Source organism: Triturus cristatus, chromosome 12 (genome assembly GCF_964204655.1).
Source record: "Triturus cristatus chromosome 12, aTriCri1.1, whole genome shotgun sequence".
NCBI classification, from domain to species: domain Eukaryota; kingdom Metazoa; phylum Chordata; class Amphibia; order Caudata; family Salamandridae; genus Triturus; species Triturus cristatus.
The window spans coordinates 109,820,813-109,846,923 of NC_140595.1; the positions used below are offsets into that span (position 1 = coordinate 109,820,813).

General features: G+C 49.8%; 1 protein-coding gene across 39 annotated transcripts in view; it reads right to left on the minus strand.

The window, feature by feature from the left end:
- UBAP2L (ubiquitin associated protein 2 like) overlaps positions 1–26,111 on the minus strand; it is a 658,575-nt gene that overhangs the window by 571,688 nt on the left and 60,776 nt on the right. For all 39 annotated transcript variants that reach the window (XR_014972277.1, XR_014972273.1, XR_014972279.1 and 36 more), the window contains 3 exons: positions 25,119–25,171; positions 19,826–19,911; positions 19,308–19,479 (listed from right to left, as the gene is read on the minus strand). Coding sequence is in view for 24 of the 39 variants with exons in the window: in XM_085638880.1 (XP_085495006.1) it covers positions 19,308–19,479; positions 19,826–19,911; positions 25,119–25,171 (311 nt within the window). In the remaining 15 variants the exon portion in view is untranslated. The remainder of the gene's footprint in view (positions 1–19,307; positions 19,480–19,825; positions 19,912–25,118; positions 25,172–26,111) is intronic.

Consider the following 26,111-nt stretch of genomic DNA (forward strand, 5'->3'; position numbering starts at 1 on the left):
GTTTTGGGGGTATTGTGGGTGGAGTAGAGGTTAATTCTAGGCAGTAACTGTGTTTGATAATATCTTTGACCCACCTGTCCGTGGTGATGGAGTTCCACGTGTCCAGGAACTTTTGCAACCTTCCCCCGACAGGTGTTGTGTGGTCGGGAGGAAGGGAGAGGGCGTCACTGTTTGTTCTTGGGAGAGGATCTGGTATTGCTGTATCCGCGTCCTCTGCCCTTTGTGCTTGAACCACGATATCCACCCCTGGTGTTTTTATCGTAGGTACTTTGGGTGTTGCCCTTGTTGTAGGTTTGCTGTGACCCCTGTCCTCTACTACCGGGGCGACGAAAGGAGCCACTCCGAAAGATCTGCGTTTGGAGAGCCCCCATGGACTTTGCAGTGTCTGTGTCTTTTATTTTTTCTAGTGTGGTGTCAACCTCTGGCCCGAATAAGTAGTCTGGGTTGACCGGCTGGTTGAGGATGTTATTTTGCACCTCAGGTTTGAATCCGGAGATTCGTAACCAGGCGTGTCGTCGTAACATGACGCTAGTGTTTATGGCTCTGGCAGCTGTATCTGCGGCATCCAGTGCACACTTGATGGATGCGTTTGTGAGGAGTTGTCCCTTTCTGATGAGGATCTCTGCTCCCTCTTTGTATTGGTCAGGGAGATGTTGTAGTAATGTTTCTAGTGTGTCATAATGCGCTCGGTCGTAGCGAGCCAGGAGCGCTTGAGTATTGGCAATACGCCATATGTTAGCTGCTTGGGCCGCAACCCGTTTGCCGGAGGTCTCTAACACCTTGGACTCTTTGTCCGGGGGAGGGGCATCCCCAGTCTGCGAGTGCGCCCGTTTACGAGCATTCGCGACTACTATGGAATCTAGAGGCAACTGTCCTCTAACATAGGTAGGATCCCCAGGCGCTGACCTATATTTTTTGTCGATTCTGGGGTTTATTACTCTGGCCCTGGTGGGTTCTTTGAAAATGTCCTTTGCTGGTTTGAGGACACCTTTCAACATGGGTAGAGTTTTAACATGTTTTTCTGAGGATGCGAAAGTGTCCATGAGAAAATCGTCCGATGGTGTCAGAGTGGAGTTGAACACCATGATTGACCGCAGCACGTTCAATGAGGGCGTTGAATGCGGCAGTGTCCTCTGTGGGAGACGTTTTTGCTCCATACAGTTGCGGGTCCTGTGTATCCATAGGTGCACCCGAGTCTACAGGGTCATCCCAAGCTTGGTCAGGGTCCTGTTGGCCTTGAGGGTCCATATCTCCGGGGTAGGGGACGTCACCCATGTAGTCCTCCAAAACGTCTGTGTCGGAGTGTGTCGGAGAGAAGGACTGTGGATCTTGGTAAGAGGCATGGAGAGGCTCGTAAAGAAGTGGTTCCGAATCCACTGGCAGCTTTTTCTTTAGTGGGATCCGGTAGGAGTCCAAAGCTGGCTCAGAAGTTATCCTCCTCTTGTGAAGTATCATTCTGCCTGTTGCGGCATCGATGATGTGTGAAGGCGACGTCTCCGTAGGAGAGTGTTCTGCAGGTGTGATCCTGGTGTGGGTGACACGTGTTCTGATTTCGAACAGTTTTGGCGCCGTGGATGGTGGCAGGCCAAAAGTGATGTTGGCCGGTGCCGGAGAAGCTTTGAGCCTTTTTCGGCTCGGAGCTCGATGTGTCCTGGAGGGTCGCCTCATCTTTGATGCGTTGCAAGGATGCTGAAACTTGCCGCACCTGGAACGCCGACGGTTCTTTGGCGCCGACCGGTTCCGTTGAGGCAGGCGTGGACGTTTTCGGTGCCACGGGGTCATCGAGTCGAGGAGAGGTAGTAGCTGTCAACGGCGTCGATGATTGTGCCTTTGGTGCTGTTTTGGAAGTGGTGTGAGATCCAGCAGCCATTTTGACCTTTGTGGTCGGAGCCGATTGTTTCGGTGCCGGGAGCAGAGGCGGCTTGGCGGTACCGATGGTCTTTTTCCGTGCGTCGGCGCTGACGTCGGCTGATGCAAGCTCAGCACCGAAGTCCCTTTTGGTGCGGTCGGTGCCGACGGGTTTGGCTGGCGTCGAAGGCGAGGTGGGCTTCGATCCGACCAGTGTGACTTTCAGTTTCGGTTTCTGCTGAACCGAGACGGCTTTCTGTTTCGGTTTCGATGAAGGGAAACCAGCCGTTTTGGGTAGTATAGGCTGCCGCTTAATGTCCGAGGCCGGGCCAGAGGGCGGGGCCGAATGGATGCGGGATAGGTCTTGGGTAAGGCCCGAAGGCGATCCCTCGACCGGAGCCACAGACTGACGCACTGGGATATCCAAAGTCTGTTCGAGTAGGCCTTGCTCGTCACCGGAGCTACTCTCTTCGGCCCCTAAGGCCTCATTGTAGTCTCCTACCTCTGTGTCGACTTCGTCTCTGTGGAAGAGTTGTTCTTCGACGCCTTCCGATCCGGAGTCGTGTTCGGAAGCGGGGCTGGAGGGTAGGTTCTCCAAGTCTTGCACATCTTCGTCCTCGGCGTTGAAGAGGTCGGTCGGGGCCGGTGCCGCTTGCTGCGCTTCGAGCCTCGCTGCTCGACGATTCCGGAGAGTCTTCTTGGATCGGAATCGGGCACAGGCCATACATGTGGACTCGTCGTGATCCGGTGAAAGGCATTTGTTGCACACCGGGTGGACGTCGACATGGGGATATTTCGCATTGCATACAGGGCACCGCTTGAAGGGCGTCCTCGATTCCATCGTCGATGACGGGTCGATGGTCGGGTATGATGCGAAAAAGTTGGTTTCTGGAAGTTAGTAAACTAACAAATAACTATCGATACCGATCGGGAACAGTACTGACGCGAACTAAAGGCCTTTTGGCCTGTAAAAAAGTTTTTCCTAACTTGAGTCAAGATAAGCACATCCGAACCCAATGGCGGTAAAAAACAATCTGAGGATGGAGAGGATGCCCATGCGCACTGTAGTCCAGGGGAGGAGTCACCTATCCCAGGATACTTCGAAGACTCTTCCAGGACAACAACGTGCAAACATCCGGACCCAACACTAGGCGGCGATCTATGCACAGATATGAATTCAGCAGCCCACATGCCTCGAACATTGGGTTATCTGCTTTTGGGCAAGTACTCGACTGGCAGAGTTAAGGTACTGGGCACAGACTCAGGGGTCTTCCAGGGTCAGGTAAGTACAGTTGTACCTCAGCAGCACTGGGAAAACCGGGTGCAGACCGACTAAGGCCCAATGTTATCCTATTGGAGGCAGGGGGGCCTTGGTTGGTGGCTGCTGACTAGCAGGCCATGTGGCTGTGAGAGCTGGGCTCCCGGTCACTTGCTCAGGGCAAATGGGGAAGTAGATCGGTGTAGAGGTTACACTGCCAGGGCCACTCGGGCGGCTGGGTGCAGGGTGCTCTTGAGCCTTCGGGCGCTCAATGGATTTCAATGGGAAAGCTACTGGTTGAACAAAGGCTCCAAGCTCAGGGACGAAGATTCTTCAGGTGCCACCACCACTTCGAGAGGTAAGTTGGGAAGTTGGAGGATAGGTAGGTACCCAGGAGTTGGGCAGAGGGGGCCGCAGGGGTGCCTTTTGGTGTCGGGAAATCTTACCCTCCGTTGATCGCAGTTGGGGGGGGGGGGGGGGGGGGGTACTTTGTTCTGAGGCTGCAGGCGTCATCTGGAGTGTCGAGGTGAGTCCTTGGGTTCCGGATTCGGGGTCACAGTCGACAGGGGGGATGTCCTCGGGGTCTTTGTTCATTCCAGCACAGGACAGGCTTGGCGAGTGCAGAGTGTGCAGGGTTCACGGTTACGGGCTGATGCGAGGGGTTAGAAGCTGGTTTTGAGCAGAGCTTCTGCTCATGGGAGTCCCAGGTGCTTAGCGCCAAAAGGTAGCCAGGTCCTCCAGGGTTTGTGAGGTTACTGGCCAAAAGAGGTGCCGGGATGTAGCAGGAGCAGGTTCGAGGGTCGACAGGCCGGTAGGGCTGGGGCCAAAGCAGCTGGTGTCTTCCTCTTAGCAACAGGTCTTCTTTCTTCTTGCTCTTCTTAGTTTTTCGGAATCTGGAATCCAAGGAAGGAAGGTTCAGGGTGCCCCTAAATACTAGATTTAGGGGCGTTACAGGTAGGTAAAGGGCAGGGACCAATTAACCTGCCACTCTCCTGTGGGAGGGGGAGGGGGCAGTAGCCTAGTCCTGATCGGGCAGGGCCTCCCCATCTTCAAGGTGGCGAGCGCCCGGAGACGTGCTTCACTCTCCTCCCCCACCTGAGGGGTGGAGTTGGCAGGCTGGCACATCCCCTGTCCTTATTTGGGGTTTCCGGCCAGGCTTCCCGCCAGAGTGGGGGCAGCAAGTGGCCTGGGGAAGCTCAGAGGCGGCATGCCTTTGAAGCTTCCCCCTGTCCATCCTGGGGGAGGAGACCTAGCACCTCGCCCAGGATGTGCATTGTTGCAGGCCCAGTAGAGCGGGAGCGCTCCACCCAGGGGTCCAGCAACATGTCTGCAGTGTGGCAGCCGTGGCAGCCTAGGCAGCCTCTCAGACAAGACATGGATTGTCGGTTAGGTTTCAGGGGGCATCTCTAAGATGCCCTCTGTAGTGCTTTGCACATTAAATCCCACACTGGCTTCAGTGCGGGTTTAATGTGCTGAGAAGTTTGATACCAAACTTCTCAGTCTTCAGTGTTGCCATTATGGTGCTGTGGAGTTAGTGTTTGACGAGCTCTCAGCACCATGTACTCTTAAATGGCAGCACTGCACTTAGTGCCCAGGAATGGACCTGGGTACTGTAGGTGCACAGGACTCATGCTCCAGTGCCCACACCACTGGCATAGGGCACCCAGCTAGAGGGGTGGCTGATGTATGCCAGGACAGTGTAGGTGGTGGGCATGGCACACAATGATGTGTGCCATGTCGACTTGGTTTTGTCTTGTACCCAGACACTCAGCCTGCAAGGGCAGTGTGTGTGTTAGGGTACAGGGCCTCTAAGGGTGGCACAATGAGTGCTGCAGCCCTTAGAGGCCTTCCCTGGTCACAAGGCCCTGGGTACCATTTACCAGGGGCTGACGTGTGGCCAGGGTTTGCCAATTTGGGTTTGAGGTTTTTAGGGAAGGAACATAGGCCCTGGGCACCCGATTGGCACAAGTCCAGGGCACACTCAAAGTACATTCAGCAAAAAGTGGGGGCATATGTGAGAAAGTGGCTCTGTATATACTGTTCCTTAATAGGAACAGGGTGTACAGAGTCCACAGACCCCAAGGGTTTAACAGAGGTTAAAGTTAGATATAACCTTACTCTCCAAAGTGGTAGCCTGGTCGAGCAGTAAGGCAGTATCAGAGGACCGTGTAAAGCATTTGTTGTACACACTCAGTCAGCAAATAGATCCACACACTCAATAACTGAACTCTAGGCCAATGGTTTGTATATAAAAAATACATGCTTGTTTTATTTTAGAACCAACACTTGGAATTAAAATATACTTTCTCGACAGGAGATGTTTCATAAAAATACTTTTGTATATGCAATAGACTTTTTAGTAAACAGTTACAAGTAGTTGCAGTAGGCAACTAATTCTAAATACAATACATTGAGCTCAATGATAAAGGAATATGCTACTTACCAGTATGCATCTGTTCTTGGCATGTAGAGCTGCAGAGTTGTACACTTTGCATAGATCGCCATCTGGTGTTGGGCCCGGATGTTTGCAGTTTGTTTTTGTTCTTTGGACAGTCTTTGGAAGTCACGAGTTCGGGGACTCCTCCTTCGGACCGTACTGCGCATGGGCTTCGGCTCCATCCTCAGATTGTTTTTCGTCAGCAGGGAAATGATGGAGCGTAGTAATAACCGTGAGAAACCCATGTGTGTTGTATCTAAATAAGATGGACTGGAACGGATACAGGTAGCCGGGGAGGCGGGTGGGCGTGTACAACTCTGCAGCTCTACATGCCAAGAACAGATGCATACTGGTAAGTAGCATATTCCGTTCGAGGCATACGAGCTGCAGATTGTACACTTTGCATAGATTATATAGCAGTACCCAACCTTAGCAGCGACCACCGGTATCCGTTGCAGCGGTTTGAAATAGTGTCTTTAGTACAGCCTGGCCCACACTAGCTTGTTACTTGGAGTGCACGTCTACACAGCAATGTTTTGTGAAGGTGTGCGGTGTTGACCATGTGGCTGCTTTGCAGATGTCATCTAAGGGTATGTTCCCTAGAAAAGCCATAGAAGCCCCTAACTTTCTTGTAGAGTGGGCTTTAGGTGGAACAGATAATGTTCTTTTTGCCTTTTGATAGCAAATTTGTATGCACTTTACAATCCACCTAGCTATCCCTGATTTAGAGATGGGGCTGCCTTTATGCGGTGGAGAGAAGGAGACAAACAATTGTTTAGTCTTCCTGAAAGGTTGCGTTTTTTGTATGTAGTACAGTAAAGCCCTCTTAACATCAAGTGTATGTAGAGCCCTTTCCGCAACAGATTGAGGTTGCGAGAAAAAAACAGGTAATTCCACCGATTGATTGAGATGGAAGGGGGAAATGACCTTGGGCAAAAATTTTGGATTAGTACGAAGTATCACTTTGCTGTGATGTATTTGTAAGAAGGGTTCCTGTATAGTGAACGCTTGTATTTCACAAACCCTTCTAAGGGAAGTGATAGCTACTAGAAAAGCTGTTTTCCAGGTGAGGAACTGTAGCTCACATTTATGCAGTGGTTCGAAGGGCAGACCCATTAGCCTTGTAAGAACTACATTTAGATTCCATACAGGAGAAGGTGGTGCCCTGGGAGGAATTACTCGTTTAAGGCCTTCCATAAAGGCTTTAATAGCGGGCACCCTGAACAGTGATAAATGCTGTCTGTTTTGCAGGTAAGCAGCAATCGCTGCTGGGTGTAGGCGTATGGAAGAATATGCCAGGTTACACCTTTGAAGATGGAGTAGATAGCATATAATGTGTTGTATGGATGCATCTAAAGGGTTGATTGCATTGTTACGGCAGTAAACGACAAATCTCTTCCACTTTGCGGCATAGCATGCTCGAGTGGTAGGACGTCTGGCTTCCTTGATAATATTCATGCAGTCAGGGGGAAGGTTAAGGTACCCAAATTCTAAGATTTCAGGAGCCAGATCGCGAGGTTGAGCTGAGCTGGGTCCGGGTGTCTGATTTCTCCATGGTTCTGAGTTAGGAGGCATGGGGACAGGTGCAGTTTGTGATGTGGTACCACTGATAGTTGTAGTAGTGTGGTGTAACACGGCTGCCTGGCCCATGTTGGGGCTACCAGAATGAGCGTGAGGGAGTGCTGTTGCAGTTTCCTGACCACTGATGGAATTAGTGGGAGAGGTGGAAAGGCATATGCAAATCTGCCTGACCAGTTCATCCATATCGCATTGCCTTTGGACAATGGGTGTGGGTATCTGGCGGCGAAGCTTGGGCATTTTTTGTTATCGTGGGTGGTGAAGAGGTCTATCTTAGGATGCCCCCACTTGCGGAAGAATGGGCGAAGGACTTGTGGATGCAGTTCCCATTCGTGTATTAGTTGCGTTTGTCTGCTGAGCAGATCTGCCATGGTGTTTTGTATGCCTGGGACGTGCTGTGCCAGGAGAAAGATGTTTTGTGGAATTACCCATCTCCATATGCTCTGTGCTAAGCGGGAGAGCTGGGGAGAGTGTGTCCCCACTGTTTTTGAATATAATACATTGCAGTCATATTGTCTGTGCGAATGAGGACTGCTTTGGCTGAAATCTGTTTCTGAAAGGATTTTAGGGCTAGAAAGATCGCCAATAGCTCCAGATGGTTGATGTGGAGCGATTTTTGCTGTGGCGTCCATAGACCTTGCATTGTGAGGTGTAGGAGGTGCGCTCCCCAGCCGGCTAGCGATGCGTCCGCTGTTAGAATCACCTGAGGAACCGGGTCCAGGAACGGCCGCCCTTTGGAAAGGTTTGTGGTGTTCCACCACTGCAGAGAGTGATGGGTGCGGCCGTCCACCAACACCAGATCCGTCAGCTGTCCCTGGGCCTGGTTCCACTGTCGTGCTAGGCACTCTTGGGAGTGGACGCATGTGGAGTCTTGCATGGGGCACTATGAAAATGCAAGATGCCATCATCCCTATTAGCTTCATGAACACTCTTGCTGGGAGAGAGTGCTGAGCAATGAACGTTTGGCGCAAGGCTTGTATGCTTGCGATCCTGGCTGAATTGGGATAGGCTATACCTTTGGAGGTGTCTATAGTGGCCCCGAGATATTGTTGTGTGAGATGGTATGAGGTGCGACTTTTGGTAGTTCACCGTGAAGCCTAGCTGGTGGAGCAGTTGGATGGTGCTGTTTGTATGTTGCACACATTGGTCGTAGGACGCGGCTTTTATCAGACAGTCGTCTAAGTAAGGGAAGACGTGAATATGTTGACGTCTGAGGTATGCTGCTACTACCGCTAGGCATTTGGTAAACACCCGTGGCGCGGTGGTGACCCCGAAGGGGAGAACCCTGAATTGGTAATGCTGACCGTCCACCACGAACCTGAGGTACTTCCTGTGAGATGGGTGTATTGGAATATGAAAGTATGCGTCTTTTAGATCGAATGTAGTGAGAGTCTCCCTGACAGAGGAGTGGGAGGACTTGTTGTAGGGTGACCATGTGGAAATGGTCTGAATGTATGTATGCATTTAGAGGCCGGAGGTCCAGAATGGGCCGCAGGGTCCCGTCTTTTTTCGGTATTAGAAAATCAAGAGAGTAGACCCCTAAATTTTGCTGATTGACGGGGACCTGCTCTATAGCGTGTTTATAGGAGGGAGATCACCTCCTGTTTGATCAGTGTGGAATGTTCCTGTGACATTGGACGGTGCCTTGGTGGGATATTGGGTGGGGTAGATGTTAGCTCGAGACAGTACCCTGACCGAATAATTTGGGTCACCCATTTGTCCGATGTTATGGACTCCCAGGCGTGAAGAAAGTGTCGTAGTCTGCCCCCGACCGGAGTGGGATGGTCTGGGGGGAGCGAGGGGAAGTCATTGTGCGGGCGGTGTGGCACAACGGGTGGTGTTGGTTTTACCCCTGCCCTTATTGTTGTTGCCCCTGTATCCACCTCTTTGGTAGCGCTTTGAGAAGGTATTTTGAGGAGGGGACTTGTAGGAGGTAGAGGCGCTATCGGTGGAGTAGCCTCTGCCTGTGCTACGAAAGGACGAACGTCGAAAAGAGCGTCTAGGGGTTTGGGATTGTAAGGACCCCATAGACTTTGCTGTGTCTTCATTTTTTTTAATGCTTCGTCCACCTTTGGAACAAATAGGTGTTGTTGGTCAAAGGGGTGATTTAGTATGGATGCCTGGACTTCCGGCTTAAACCCTGAGATCCTGGGCCAGGCATGACGGCGAAGCAGGACACTAGTATTTATAGCTCTAGAAGCAGTGTCCGCTGCATCAAGGGCACATTTAATGGAGGTGTTAGTAATGAGCTTTCCCTCCTGTATTAGGTCATGAGCTTTACGTTTGTGTTTCTCCGGGAGGTGTTGCATAAGAGCCTCAAGCTCATCGTAGTGTGCTCTGTCATAACGCGCAAGTAGCGCCTGTGTATTCGCAATGCGCCAGATTTTTGCGGCTTGCGAGGCAGTGCGTTTACCAGACGCATCTAAGAGTTTTGATTCCTTATCTGGCGGTGGAGCCTCACCTGAGGACTGGGAGTTGGACCGCTTTCGAGCCGTGGACACAACCAGGGAATCTAAAGGAGCAGGGCCTTTAATGTATGTAGGATCTGTGGGTGCTGCTTTGTACTTTTTTTCTATTCTGGGGTTTAAGACCCTGGCCCTGACAGGGTCTTTGAACACCTCTGCAGCATGTTTGGTAACACCCTTAAGCATGGGCAAGATGGCTGTGGATTTATCCTGAATATCAAATGTATCCAGTAAGAAGTCGTCTTCCACTGGTTCGCTATGTAGTTCCACCCCATGATAGTGTGCTGCTCTCTGCACTAAGTGGTGAAACCCTAGTGAGTCCTCCGGGGGAGATGGCCTGGATGGGTAGAGGTCATCTTGAGGCACATCTGGTATGTCAGGGTTTTGGTAATCCTCCCATAGGTCTGGGGTCCCTGGGGGTGTGGGGTCCATCGGGGCGTCCGCTGGATCATAATCTGGATCCCCGCAATCCGGTTCTGGGGACGGGGTTGGGGAGTGATGAGGCAAGGATGGCGGAGACCTGGGAGGGAGAGGAGGTGGAAGAGGTGGAGGAGGTGGTGGGGAGGGCACTCAGAGGAGATGTGGCAGAGTCCTTCCGTTTGGGCGGTGGTGGAGGAGGAGCTGGTGTGTCAAGACGTCTTTTCTTGAAAGACAAAATCAATAGCCCAGTCTTTGGATCCTTTGATAAGGTTTTTTGAGAAGGATCAGGTGTAAAAAGTTCCGTTGGCGCCGAATCGTCCGCTGGCGCCGATGTTTTCGGAGCCGAGGACTTGGGTGGTTTCTCTGCCATGCTTTTTTGGAACCTCCTTTTTTTTCTGTGTCGATGTAGGCTTCGACGCGGGAGCGTCGGTGCCGAGGGATTTATGCTTGTGTTTCGTCGGCACCGAGAGTCCAGGCTTCGGCACCGATGGCTTCGGAGTCGAGCTGGGCGTCACATTCTTCGGTGCCGAACGGTGTTTATCGGCACCAGGAGTAGGCTGGCTCGAGCCCGAGCTGCCGTGAGACTTGTGATGCTTAGACACCGGGCCCGAAGGTGGGGTGATAGAAGCTGCATGTTTGGTTTTCCCTAGGCCCGGAGGCGAAGGTGTAACCTGAGTCTCTTTGGATATGGGCGCGGGGGTGGGAGGAGGTAGAGTACTCACGACCCTCTGCGCCGGTGTGATGTCCTCCAGGTCGGAGTAGTCGGCCTCTGAAGCGCTGACGATGTCTTCCTCCTGCTCGGTGTGTTGTTGCCCCGAAGCTCCGGTGTAGTCTCCGAAGAGGTCCGGTGGAGCCGCAGTCGATGAGTGCGCCATGGTGCGTCGAGCTCTTCGATCCCGGATGGTCTTTTTTGATCGAAAAGACTTGCAGGCGGGGCAGTCTCTGGCCTCGTGTTCTGGAGAGAGGCAAAGGTTACACACCTGATGGAGGTCGGTGTGGGGAAATTTAGACCCACATTTTGGGCACTTATTGAACGGAGTCCTTTCCATCGGCCGGGACCGGAGTCGAGGAGGGTCCGAAGGCCGGTGCCGATGTGTGGGATCGAGAAAGTGCCTCTACGAGAGATGAAGAAACTCGATGAACGAGGATTTTCCGTCGAGGCTGGAACCGGAAAAGTTCGAAGCCGGAGCACGAAGTATCACATCCGAGCCCGATGGCAGAAAAAAACAATCTGAGGATGAACCCGAAGCCCATGCGCAGTACGGACCGAAGGAGGAGTCACCGAACTCGTGACTTCCAAAGACTGTCCAAAGAACAAAAACAAACTGCAAACATCCGGGCCCAACACCAGATGGCGATCTATGCAAAGTGTACAATCTGCAGCTCATATGCCTCGAACTTCAAGTTTTATGCAACTGATTACTTTTTAGATTACTTTTGTAATTCCAAGACTGGATCCTAGATTCAGTCCTGAGTCAGTTCTCAGAATCAGTTGATGAAAGTCGACTTTGGTACTGTAATGATTTTTAATTAATATTTAGCTATTTTAAAAGTTAACACTTAGAAAATATTTCAGAGCAAAACAATCAATGATTCCTTATGGAAGAAAATTCAGGTTATAGGTACAGTAGGTTATCGTTACTTTTGTAATCCAGTACTGGGTGCCTAGACTCAGTACTGGGACCTTTATCCAAAACAGGTAAGTAATTACGTTTTCAGATGTTATTCGATTTTTGAAGAATATTTAGAAATTGCAGAAATCAACACTTAGAAGAAATTTCACAGAAAAGCAGTCAATGGTTTCCTATGGAAGAAAAAGGAGTTAAAGGTAAGTATAGTTGTGGGTACTTTTCAGAGTCAGTGCTGGGCACCAAGATCCAGCACTGGGAGCTCACCTAAGAGCAGGTGAGTAAATTAGTTTGTCACTCGGCTGATTTTTGGTGAATATTTGAAGATTTGAAAAGTCCACACTTAGAAAAAATTTCAGGAAAAAGCCAGCCAATGTTACCCTATGAGGAAAATAGAGTTTGCGGTTTAAGGGTAAGTACTCGACTGGCAGAGTTGAGGTTCTGGGCATAGACTCAGGGGTCCCCCAGGGTCAGGTAGGTACAGTTGGTTCACCCTCAGCGACTCTAGGGCTGCTGGGTGCAGAGTGAGTTAGGCCCAATGTTATCCTATGAGGGATAGGGGGGCCTTGTTTGGTGGCTGCTGTCTGGCAAGCCACGCGGCTGTGGGAGCTGGGCTCCTGGTCACTAAATACTAGATTTAGGGGCGTTACAGGTAGGTGAAGGCCAGGGACCAATGGGTCCTTGTCCTGGGGTGGGTACACCCCCTATCCTGGCTCTCTCCTGTGGGAGGGGGGCAGTAGCCTAATCCTGATGGGGTAGGGCCTCCCATCTTCAAGATGGCGAGAGCCCAGAGATGTGCTTCACCTCGCCTCCCCCACCGGTGGGGTGGGCAGGCTGGCACATCCCCTGTCCTTGTATGGGGTTTCCGGCCAAGCTTCCCGCCAGAGTGGGGGGTTGCAGTGGCCTGGGGAAACTCCTAGAGGCGGCAGGCCTTTGAAGCTTCCCTTCGCTCATCCTGGGGGAGGAGATTTATCACCTCACCCAGGATGTGCATTGTTGCAGGCCCGGGAGAGCAGGGGCTCCCCCACCCAGGGGTCCAGCAACGTGTCTGCTGTGTGGCAGCCTGGGCAGCCTCAGAGCAGACGTGGATTGTAGGTTAGTTGTAAGGGGGCATCTCTAAGATGCCCTCTGGGGTGCTTGGTACATGAAATCCCACACTGGCATCAGGGTGGGTTTAATGTGCTGAGAAGTTTGGTACCAAACTTCCCAGTCTTTAGTGTTGCCATTATGGTGCTGTGGAGCTCGTGTTTGACGAGCTCTCAGCACCATGTACTCTTAAATGGCAGCACTGCACTTACAGTGCCCGGGAATGGACCTGGGTACTGTAGGGGCACAGGGCTCCTGTGCCCACACCATTGGCATAAGGCACCCAGCCAGAGGGGTGGCTGATATATGCCATGGCAGTGTAGGTGATGGGCATGGCACACAGAGGTGGGTCATGTCGACTCTTTATTTTGTCCTGCACCCAGACACTCAGCCTGCAAAGGCAGTGTGTGTGTGTGTAAGGGTACAGGGCCTCTAAGGGTGGCACAAATGAGTGATGCAGCCCTCAGAGGCCTTCCCTGGTCACAAGGCCCTGGGTACCTAGGGTACCATTTACTAGGGGCTGACATGTGGCCAGGGTTTGCCAATTTGGAGTTTGTGGGGTTTAAGGAAGGAACATAGGCCCTGGGCACCTGGTTGGCAGGAGCCCAGGGTACACTCAGTAAAAGTACATTCAGCAATTTAGCAAAAAGTGGGGGCACACCATGTAAGAAAGATGGCACTTTCTCACACAACCCCCCCCCCCCCCCCCAACGAAAGGTGATGAGACTAACCTTGTCCTATGGAGTCTTCATTGTCTAAGTGGAAGAACCTGGAAAGTCCATCTGCATTGGCATGGGCAGTCCCTGGTCTATGTTCCACTTCAAAGTCCATTCCCTGTAGGGAGATGGACCACCTTAATAGCTTTGGATTTTCCCCTTTCATCTGCATTAGCCATCTGAGAGGTCTGTGGTCAGTTTGAACCAGGAAGTGAGTACCAAACAGGTATGGCCTCAACTTCTTCAGGGACCAAACCACAGCAGAGGCCTCCCTCTCAATGGCACTCCAACGCTGCGCTCTGGGGAGTAGCCTCCTGCTTATAAAAGCAACAGGTTGGTCTTGGCCTTCATCATTGGTCTGGGATAGGACCGCTCCTATCCCTAGCTCAGAGGCATCAGTCTGCACTATGAACTGCTTGGCATAATCTGGAGCTTTTAGAATTGGTGCTGAGCACATTGCTTCTTTCAGGGTGTCAAAAGCCTTTTGACAACTAACTGTCCAGTTAACTTTCTTGGGCATTTTCTTGGAGGTGAGTTCTGTGAGGGGAGTCACAATGGACCCATACCCCTTCACAAACCTCCTGTAGTATCCAGTCAAGCCAAGGAATGCCCTGACTTGGGTCTGGGTTGTTGGAGCTATCCAGTCCATGATGGCCTGGATCTTAGGTTGTAAGGGCTGTACCTGGCCTCCACCTACAAGGTGGCCCAAGTACACCACAGTGCCCTGCCCTATCTGGCATTTGGATGCCTTGATTGTGAGGCCTGCATTGTGCAGGGCCTCTTAAACTTTCCCAAGGTGGATCAGGTGATCCTGCCAGGTGGGGCTAAAGACAGCAATATCATCAAGATAAGCTGCACTAAAGGACTCCAGCCCAGCCAGGACATGGTTCACCAGCCTCTGGAAAGTGGCAGGGGCATTCTTTAACCCAAAGGGCATCACAGTAAACTGATAATGCCCATCAGGGGTGGAGAATGCTGTTTTCTCTTTTGCTCCTGGGGCCATGCCAATCTGCCAGTACCCTGCAGTTAAGTCAAAGGTACTGAGGAATTGGGCAGCCCCTAATTTATCTATCAGTTCATCTGCTCTTGGGATAGGGTGACCATCTGTCTTGGTGACAGAGTTGAGCCCTCTATAGTCCACACAGAACCTCATCTCTCTCTTTTCACCTTGTTGATGCGGTTTGGGGACCAGAACCACTGGGCTGGCCCAGGGGCTCTCAGAGGGTTCAATGACCCCTAACTCCAGCATCTTGCTGACCTCAGCTTTGATGCTCTCCTTGACCTGGTCTGACTGTCGATAGATTTTGTTTTTGACAGGTGCATTGTCACCAGTGTCCACATCATGGGTACACCAGTTGGTCAGACCAGGGGTCAGGGAGAAGAGGCTAGCATACTGCTGCAAGACTTGCTTGCAGTCAGTTTGCTGTTGGGCAGAGAGGGTGTCTGATAAGATCACACCATCCACTGACCCATCCTTTGGGCTGTAAGAGAGGTCAGGGAGAGGTTCACTCTGCTTCCTTCTCCTCATCAGTCACCATCAGCATGGTGATGTCAGCCCTGTCATTGTAGAGCTTGAGGCGGTTCACATGGATGACCCTCTTGGGTGTCCTGCTAGTGCCCAGGTCAACTAGATAGGTGACCTCACTTTTTTTTCTAGGATAGGGTAAGGGCCACTCCATTTATCTTGGAGAGCCCTTGGTGCCACTGGCTCCAAAACCCACACCTGTTGCCCAGGTTGAAATTCAACCAGTGCAGCTTTTTGGTCACACCAGTGCTTCTGGAGCTCCTGGCTGGCCTCAAGGTTCTTGGATGCCTTTTCCATGTACTCAGCCATTCTGGACCTTAGGCCAAGCACATAGTCCACTATGTCTTGTTTGGGTTCTTGAAGAGGCCTCTCCCAGCCCTCTTTTACAAGACAGTGGTCCCCTTACAGGATGACCAAACAGAAGTTCAAAGGGTGAGAAACCTACTCCCTTCTGTGGCACTTCTCTGTAAGCGAACAGCAGGCATGGTAACAGGACATCCCATCTCCTTTTGAGTTTTTCAGGGAGCCCCATTGTGAGAAAGTGGCTCTGTATATACTGTTCCCCAATAGGTACAGGGTGTACAGAGTCCACAGTCCCCCAGGGGCTGATAGAGGTTAAAGTTAGGTATGACCTTACTCTCTAAAGTGGTAGCTTGGTCGAGCAGTAAGGCAGTACCAGAGGACAGTGTAAAGCATTTGTTGTACACACAGTCAGCAAATGGTCTCACACACTCAATAACTGAACTCTAGGCCAATGGTTTATATATATAAAATATATGCTTGTTTTATTTTTAGAACCACAAAGGGAATAAAAATATACTTTCTCAGAATGAGAGGTTGAATATAAATACTTTTGCAATAAGCAATGGATTTTTGTAAATAGTCACAGTTGGTTGCAATAAACAATCCTATTTCCTAAACATAACAATGCATTGAGCTCAATGGTAAATTCAGGTTATTTGTAATAAATTACTTTTCAGATTACTTTTGGAATTCCAGGTCTGGTTCCTAGATCCAGCCCTGGGACAATCTTCAGAATCAAGTGGTGAAAGGCGACTTAATTACTGTACTGATTTTTAAATAATATTTAGCTATTTCAAAAGTTGACACATAGAAAATATTTCAAAGAAAACATTCAATGGATCTCTATGGCAAGAAATTCAAGTTGCAGGTAGAGTACTTTGTTACTTTTGTAATCCAGGTCTGGGTACCTAGACTCAGCACTGGGGTCTTTTTCAGAAACAGGTAAGCAATTACGTTTGCAGAAATTGTACGATTTTAAAAGAATATTTCAAGATTGCAGAAATCAACACTTAGACGAAAACGAAATTTCACAGAAAAGCAGTCAATGGTTTCCTATGGAAGAAAAAGGAGTTACAGGTAAGTGTAGTTGTGGGTACTTTTCAGAGTCAATGCTGGGCACCAAGATCCAGCACTGGGAGTTCACCTAAGAGCAGGTGAGTAAATTCGTTTTTGGTACTCGGCTGATTTTTGGTGAATGTTTTGAAAAGTTCACACTTAGAAGAATTTCCAAGAAAAAGCCAGCCAATGTTACCCTATGAGAAAAATGAAGATCGCGGTTTAAGGGTAAGTTCTCGACTGGCAGAGTTGAAGTTCTGGGCATAGACTCAGGGGTCTCCCAGTGTCAGGTAGGTACAGTTAGTTCACCCTCAGCGGTTTCAGGACAGCCGGGTGCAGAGAGAGTTAGGCCCAATGTTATCCTGAGGGATAGGGGGGCCTTGGTTGGTGGCTGCTGTCTGGCAAGCCACGTGGCTGTGGGAGCTGGGCTCCAGGTCACTTACTCAGGGCAAGTGGGGAAGTAGGTTAGAGTAGCGTTTTCACTGCCAGGGCCACTCGGGCGGCTGGCTGCAGGGCGCTCAATTGATTTCTATGGGAAATCTCCGGTTTGGAAATAGACTGCAGGCTCGGGGACGAGGACTCTTCGGGTGCCACCACCACTTCGAGGGGTAAGTTGGGTAGTTGAAGGATAGGTAGGTACCCCGGGATTGGGCACAGAGGGCCGTGGGGCGCTGGGTGCAGGGGTGCCTTTTGATGTCGGAAATCTTACCCTCTTGTTGATCGCGGTTGGGGTGGCACTCTGTTCTGAGGCTGCAAGCTTCTTCAGGATAGTCGAGGGGGGACCTTGGGTGCCGGACTCTGGGTCACAGTCGCCGTGGGGTCGTCCTCGTGGGTTTAGTTCACTCCAGCACCGGCCAGGCTTGGCGGGTGCAGAGTGGGCTGGGATCGCGGTTCCGGGCTGCTGCCAGGGATGAAAGGTAGGTTCTGAGTAGAGCCTCTACTCATGGGAGTCCCAGGGGATCAGAGTTCAAAGGTAGCCAGGTCCTCCGGGGTTTCTGAGGTTGCTGGCCACAAGAGATGCCGGGTTTGGAGCAGGAGCAGGTTAGAGGTCGACAGGCCGGTTGGGCTGGGGCCAAAGCAGTTGGTGTCTCCCTCTCCTTCACAGCTGCAGGGCAGGTGGTCTTTTCTTCTCGCTCTTCTTGCAATTTCGGAATCTGGGGAAGGAAGGTTCAGGGTGCCCCTAAATACTAGATTTAGGGGCGTTACAGGTAGGTGAAGGGCAGGGACCAATGGGTCCCCGTCCTGGGGTGGGTACACCCCCTATCCTGCCTCTCTCCTGTGGGAGGGTGGCAGTAGCCTAGTTCTGATAGGGTAGGGCTCCCCATCTTCAAGATGGCGAGAGCCCGGAGATGTGCTTCACCTCACCTCCCCCACCTGAGGGGTGGGGTTGGCAGGCTGGCACATCCCCTGTCCTTATTTGGGGTTTCCGGCCAAAGCTTCCTGCCAGAGTGAGGGTTGCAGGGGCCTGGGGAACCTCACAGAGGCGGCATGCCTTTGAAGCTTCCCCCTGCCCATCCTGGGGGAGATTTAGCACCTCGCCCAGGATGTGCATTGTTGCAGGACCAGTAGAGCAGGGGCTCTCCTACCCAGGGGACCAGCAACAGGTCTGCTGGGTGGCAGCCTAGGCAGCCTCAGAGCAGACGTGGATTCGTAGGTTCGGTTTCAGGGGGCACCTCTAAGATGCCCTCTGGGGTGCTGGGTACATTAAATCACACACTGGCATCAGTGTGGGTTTAATGTGCTGAGAAGTTTGATACCAAACTTCCCAGTCTTTAGAGTTACCATTATGGTGCTGTGGAGCTCGTGTTTGACGAGCTCTCAGCACCATGTAATCTTAAATGGCAGCACTGCACTTACAGGGCTCAGGAATTGACCTGGGCACTGTAGGGGCACAAGGCTCCTGCGCCCACACCATTGGCATAAGGCACCCAGCTAGATGGGTGACTGATGTATGCCATGGCAGTGTAGGTGATGGGCATGGCACACAGGGATGTGTGCCATGTCGACTTTGTTTTGGTTTTGCACCCAAACACTCAGCCTGCAAAGGCAGTGTGTGTGTGTGTAAGGGTACAAGGCCTCTGAGGGTGGCACAAGGTGTGCTGCAGCTCTTAGAGGTCTCCCTTGGTCACAAAGCCCTGGGTACTTAGGGTACCATTTACTAGGGCCTGACATGTGGCCAGGGTTTGCCAATTGGGGTTTGGTTTGTTTTAGGGAAGGAACATAGGCCCTGGGCACCTGATTGGCAGGAGTCCAGGGCCCACTCAGTCAAAGTACATTCAGCAAAAAGTGGGGGCATACCATGTAAGAAAGATGGCACTTTCTCACAAGAGGTACCAACTGGGTTTTGCAACAGTACAGTTTAGGGGAAGAACATTGGCAGGAACCCAGGGCACACTCAGTCAAAGTAATATCAATAGTTTGGTAAAAAGTGGGGGCAACCATGCGAAAAGGGGCACTTTCCTACACATACTAACTTCCAATCCACCCTAAATGAGAATTATTTACTTTGTTCTTTGCATGGGTACACCAGAATATTGTGGCTCTGTGAGTTCCCTACATCTACTTTCACTCATTACTGGGTTTAAGTTTTTGAGGGTGTAAACTATAGTGAAAGGGAATCTACAAGATTTCAGTCATCTGGGAAAAATATCTGTGTTTTACTGTAAAGCACATTCGTAACATCCTTCTCCCTATGCTGATAATAGATTCCAGCTTCGCTGCTGTATCTTACCATTTATTTCTAGACAAACATCTAAGCATCACCAGCAGCTTTCATCCCTAAAGGCCAGGCTTACCCTCAAGAGCCTTAACCGTATAAAGTAAATTTGCATTTCATTGTCCCAGGAGACCCTGCCACTATGTCAGTCTATGAAACCCCATCATTGTTATGAGCGTGTTCATGATCAATGGGGTAATAGTGTGCTGTGATAAGGCCATAACACGGTTTATTCAAACAACAGCCCATAAGGTACTATACCAATACTTACCATACTGTGGTGCGAGAAACTGCTAGGAGGAGTCTGCTGCGTGATAGTACTCTGCTTGGAATTGTTGAACACCAGGGGCTGGGAGATGGAAGTGTTCTGTGAAGATTCTATATTTATAGTGTCACTTTCCAGAGAAGAGGATGGCTTCCCCAACAATACCGCAAGGTCAATTCTGGAAAGGAAGGTGAAACATCAGTGTACACGACCACACATTAGGACTGTCCAGGAACATCTGCCTTCCGGCAAGGCTATAAAACCTTAAGAGCATTGGTCCAATGCAACTGCACAAGACCCATAGCCTCAACCTTGTTGTAAGCATTGTGTACCAATCTGCATGGGAACAAGGTCAAGATCAAACTGACCCCAATGCATAACCACTAAAACCATCAAGAAAGCAAATCAGCAGTCATATTGTGTTTTATATACAGCAGCAAGCCACCTCACACCACCGCTTATGGCACATGGAGACCACAGTTTTCAACAATCTGGTTAGTGCATTAAACCTTTCCAATGCTCACCTCTGCCCTGCCGTGATTGTCACATTCTCAGCTGGCAGAGGAACTGAGGAGACACTGGAAGCTGTGAAAATCTTTGTCTCTGAAAGCTATAATAAAGAAAGGAAGTGCAAGTCATAAAAGAGCAGATTTTTTTAATGTCAATGTTTCTCACTAGACACTGAAAGCTAACCAGGTCAAGTAGTTAAGGCCCTTTTCTAGAAAAAGGATGCGATTAAAAACTTGGACCTTAAGCATGCCAGTACTGTAAATAACATTCAAAAGTCAATATCCAGAAAAGCTGAAAATTGCAGAATTACAGGTTTTATGTTAGGAACAAGCAGATTTGAGAATACAACTCTGTGTTGGTAAAGACCATTTCCAATCTTTATTACACAGTGCCTATGACTCGTACAACTAGGGATGTGAAAATAGCCATATAATAGATGAATGATAAGCTATCAGTACTACGCATGTGGAAGCCTGGTGGGTTTTTTCTACACCTTGATCGTGGATGACCAGTCTTCTGTAGTGGTTCCAGGGAAAACCATTATGGTCTTTTATATCATGGGTAAAAAAGTGCTACTGGCCATATATCCAACTTTTTAAATGCCCTTCAGGAAATGCTTTTTTCAGCCCCACTGATTTGAAGGTCAATTCTTTGACGGTCATTAACAGGACAAGACCCCAACACAGAAGTCAACGGACCACAGATAAAAAAAAAAGATTAAGGCTAAAAACTAAATGTTTTCAAAATCACCAACACCTTTATAGGTAGTCTGAATAGCCTTAAGGCTCTTGGCTTTTCTGATGGTTCTCCCAAAAAGGCACACACATTAACTACTGCGAAGATTCAAGTTACTGAATGTGGTGTTTGCTGGGAAAGATCGCAACAATTTTATGACGTAGCTTGGGAAACCGAGATTAAACTGGCAAAAACAGCACCAATTGGGGCATAATCGTAACATCTGTGTTGGGCTGCAAGAACCACTGACCTAGATATACAGACTGCCATTCGGTAAATATGGTACCTCTAAATTTGCCAACAGTTACACTTGGTTATTTACTGTGCTTAAAAATGACAACCAAGGCATCATGCGCTACATAAAGATATTATTAAATAGTCACCCTTTTACCACAAGCAAGTTCCTGGCGGTAGATGCTACTTTAAGTGTCCCACATAGAAGAAATGTAAGCCTAGGAAACAGAGTAGCATCCCATCATCCAGAATTCAATCTAACAACAAACAAGTTCTTTGCACTACTGAACAAATTGTTTAGACGCGGGGAGAAATCTGGGACACAGCCAAACAGGTCCATCAACGGACATTTAAGAATATCCGGTTTACATGTTTGAGATCTAGTTTGAAGTGAATATAAGGAGCTGTAGGAAAGTGGCTCTGTATATATTGTTCCCAAATAGGTACAGTGTGTAAAGAGTCCACAGTCCCCAGAGGTTTAACAGAGGCTAAAGTTAGATAAAACCTTACTCTCTAAAGTGGTAACTTGGTCGAGCAGTATCAGAGGACAGTGTAAAGCATTTGTTGTACACAGTCAGCAAATGGTCTTACACTCCAATTGAACTCTAGGCCAATGGTTTTTGTATAAAAATATGTAGTTTTATTTTAGAACCAACAATAGGTATCAAAATATACTTTCTCAGATTGAGAGGCTTTAGATAAATACTTTAATAGGCAATAGACTTAGGATGTAATAGATAGTTGTTGCAACAGGCAACAATTTCAAACACAATTATACATTGAGCTCAATGGGACTTTCTAGTAAAATGCAATAGATTACTTTTTGGATTACTTTTCTTACCACAAGACTGGATCCTAGATCCAGTCCTGGGACAGTTCCTGTAAACAGTCTAGTAAAAGCGTAGTGATTTTTAAGCAGTATTTTGGTATTTTAAAAGGTGACAAACTTTCTCATAGAATCACCAATGTTATCCTATGGGAGGAATTTCACTTAGCAGAAAGTGGGGTTATTGTTACTTTTTCTAACTCAGTGGTGGATCCTGGATCCAGAACTAGGGCACCACCTGTAAACAGTTGAAAGAATGTGTTTTGGTTATACAGGCGATTTTTAGCGAATATTTGTAAGTTTGCAAAATCAACACTTCAAAACTTTTTCAGCAAAAACCAGGCAATGTTATCCTATGGAAGGAAATTCAAGTTGCAGATAAAGTATGTTCTCGTTCCTTCTGTAATCCAGTGCTGGACTCCTAGGTTGAGCACTGGGACATCTATCTAAAACAGGTAAGTACTTACATTTTCACAGTTGGTGCGATTTTTAAAGAATATTTGTAGTTTGCAAAAATCGACACTTAGAAGAAATTTCACAGAAAAAACAGTCAATGGTGTCTTATGAAAGAAAATCGGGTTAGTGGTAAGTATGGTTGTAATTACTTTTCAGGGTCAGTGCTGGGCACCAAGATCCAGCACTGGGATCTCTCCTGATAGCAGAGGAGTAATTTCGTTTTCGTTACTCGGTTGATTTTAGGTGAATATTTTTAAGTTTAGAAACTCCACACTTAGAAGAATTTCCAAGTGAATCCAATCAATGTTTACCCTATGGAAGAAAAGTGTTATCAGCTTTTGGGTAAGTACTCGACTGGCAGGGTTAAGGTTCTGGGCATAGACTCAGGGATCTCCCATGGTCAGGTCAGTACAGTTGTTACACCCTCAGCAGCACAGGGGAGCCTGGTGCAGAGAGAGTTAGGCCCAACGTTATCCTATGGAAGGCAGGGGGCCCTTGGTTGATGGCTGCTGGCTAGCAGGCCACGCGGCTGTGGGAGCTGGGCTCCCGGTCACTTGCTCAGGGAAAATAGGGAAGTAGAGTAGAGATTGCACTGCCAGGGGCACTCGGGCGGCCAGGTGCAGGGTGCTTTTGAGCCATCGGGCGCTTAATGGATTGCAATGTGAATGTGAATGTGTGTGTACTTGTAAAGCGCACTATCACTCCTGTCGGAGTATCCTGGCGCTGAAGACCGCTGGGGAACCCGTCCTGGTTTTCCCTGTGAGATGGTCCCTTACTGGGTATCTCCAAGGTGAAACCAGGCATCCCCGGCGTCTGTGGGGGGCCGTTGTAGAGATGAGGCAAGCTTAATGCCCAGAGTTGCCGAGTGTGTTCCTGGTTAGAGTAGGTACCGAGGCGAGAATTATCGAGTCCGTTTTGACCCTGGTCCACGACCCTGCCGCGTCGGGAATTGAACCCTGGTCCCTGGCCGATTCTCTGCTTACGGGTCTGCCGCCTCTAACCAGTGAGCCACACCTCTCCACAATGGAGAAGCTCAAAAACGAACAAAGGCTGCAAGCTCGGGGACGAAGATTCTTCAGGTGTGACCACCACTTCGAGAGGTAAGTTGGGTAGTTGGAGGATAGGTAGGCACCCAGGAGTTGGGCAAAGGAGGCAGCAGGGCGCCGGGTGCAGGGGTGCCTTTTGGTGTCAGGAAATCTTACCCTCGGCTGGTCGCGGTTGGAGGGGTCCCTGGTTCTGAGGCTGCAAGCCTAGTCAGTAGCGTCGAGGTGGGTCCTTGGGTGCTGGATCCGGGGTCACAGTCGCGGGATCTGGGGTCACAGTCGCAGGATTCGGGGTCACAGTCGCGGGGTGGGGGTACATCCTCGGGGTCTTTGTCCACTCCAGCACAGGCCAGGCTTGGCGGGTGCAGAGTGAGCAGGGTTTGCGGTTCCTGGCTGCTGCCAGGGGGTCAGTTACTTGCTTTGAGCAGTACCGTGCTCGTAAAGGGCAGGGACCACTGGGTCCCAGCCCTGGGGTGGCACTCTCCTGTGGGAGGGGGGCAGTGGATAGTCCTGATTGGGCAGGGCTCCCCATCTTCAAGATGGCAAGAGCCCAGAGATGTGCTTCACCTCGCCGCCCCACCTGAGGGGTGGGGTTGGCAGAGGCTGGCCCACCCCCTGTCCTTCCTTGGGGTTTCCGGCCAGTCTTCCTGCCAGAGTGGGGGTTTAGAACCGGCAGGGGCCAGTTGCTGAGTACAGCAAGTAGTCTGGAGAAGCTCACAAAGGCCGCATGCCTTTGAAGCTTCCCATGCCCATCCTGGGGAAGGAGACCTAGCACCTCACCCAGGATGTGCATTGCTGCAGGCCCAGGAGAGCGGATGGCTCTCTACCCAGGGGTCCAGCAACATGTATGCTGTGTGGCAGCCTAGGCAGCCCCTCAGACAAGACGTGGATTGTAGGTAAGGTTCAGGGGGCATCTCTAAGATGCCCTCTGTCATGCATTGTACATTAAATCCTGCACTGGCATCAGTGCGGGTTTAATGTGCTGAGAAGTTTGATACCAAACTTCTCAGTGTTCAGTGTTGCCATTATGGTGCTGTGGAGTTCGTGTTGACGATCTCCCAGCACCATATACTCTTGAATGGCAGCACTGCACTTAGTGCCCAGGAATGGACCTGGGAACTGTAGGGGCACAGGGCTCATGCTCCTCTACCCACACCACTGGCATAGGGCACCCAGCTAGAGGGGTGGCTGATGTATGCCAGGGCAGTGTGTGTTGTGGGCATGGCACACAGGGATGTGTGCCATGTTGACTGTTTTGTTCTGTACCCAGACACTCAGCCTGCAAGGGCAGTGTGTTTGTGTCAGGGTACAGGGCTTCTAAGGGTGGCACAATAAGTGCTGCAGCCCTTAGGGGTCTTCCCTGGTCACAATGCCCTGGGTACCTAGTGTACCATTTACCAGGGGCTGACATGCGGTCAGGGTTTGCCAATTTGGGTTGAGGTTTCAGCACAGTTTTTAGGGAAGGAACATAGGCCCTGGGCACCTGATTGGCAGGAGCCCAGGGCACACTCAAAGTACATTTAGCAATTCAGCAAAAAGTGGGGGCATACCATGCAAGAAAGATGGCACTTTCCCACAGAAGCCACACACTAGGCGTAAAAGGTCCAGGTTACATTGCTGCAGGTTGACAACCGGTCTGTGTGTGAGAGCCGTTCAGAGGTCAAATCAGTGCTACCTTATCCCCATTCACTTTGTACTACCCGAGGACATACACATACCAGGCACATCAATGTGTCCACTTTTCTTCCCTGGTGGCTTTACTGCCTGCGCTATCAACGTAACAAACTTCTACTCGCCCCCAATCCTAAGATGCAGCACACCACTAGCCTCAGATTCAGGTTAAAGCATACATTTCTGCTTCATCTATTGGCCACTTCATATAGAACACATCTTTGTTGCACAGCTGCTAATTTAAAACGATGCAGAAACAAATGTCACAGCACAACACCCAGTAACTCCTCTACTTCATGCTATGCGAGAATTCGGTAGCAATTCCACCAACTAAATACCTACATCTTCATTCCAGTCCTCTGTACCCCATTCCTCTGTAGCTGTTCTCCATGCACCTACAAGAAAGCAAACATACATAAAAAGGAATATTTGGCAGATGGTACTATTTCAGCAAGGCACTTCAGTCATTCACACCCCTTACTGCATTCTCATATGGGGGAATTGAACCGCAACACTTGTCAACATCCCGCTCAGGAGCAAGCATTCACAGCAGTCTCCACTGCCCACAAGAAGAAATACCCATGTTAGTCAGGCAGGAGAAACTCTTTGCTTTTTACAAGGTCAAGACAAAAAGTTACCCTTACTCGCTGCTGCTCTGTAAACTGCTGTTACTGGTGTGAAACAACCTCACCGACTAAAATGAGTTAATCTACCTTGTGCCATTTGACAGGCCAACATGTAAAAGCAGAAAGTGTCTGAGCTTCATCCAGATTTGGGTAAACACTAAAAGCTCTGCAAACTCACTGACCCCCCCCCCCCCCCCATTCGCATACATGCTCAACCATTGTGAAAAGTTATGGGCAAAGCCAGATAAAAGGCTTTCCTCCTACCCTGAACTAATTTGAAGTATCTCCCAGTAGATTTAACTACAGACCCAAGCCATGGTCCCCAGGTGGCGGAGGGAAAAAAAAGTAAGTAGTCCAAGTTATTTTTACATAGCTCAACTGCCCAAGTGGAGTACATTTCCTACCATAAAATGGTGCCAACCGATTCACATCAATGGCCAACATTAATTTGTTTCATTTTCACAAACTATGACAGGACCAGAATATTTTGACAAAACTTTGTGAACTGGGTTTTTTCACCAGGTCAGGATATAAGTGACTGAAAATTAAAGGAAACTTGTCCATCGCTGCATGAATGTTCAAGCTCAAAATGTTAAGCTGGCATCTACAGAGAGATGGGGTCACTTGGCATGCTTTTCAAAGCGTAGGTGTGATCTCGGTACAAGCCTCATCCACCAGGATCAGAGTTACCCAATGATAGTCATTAACC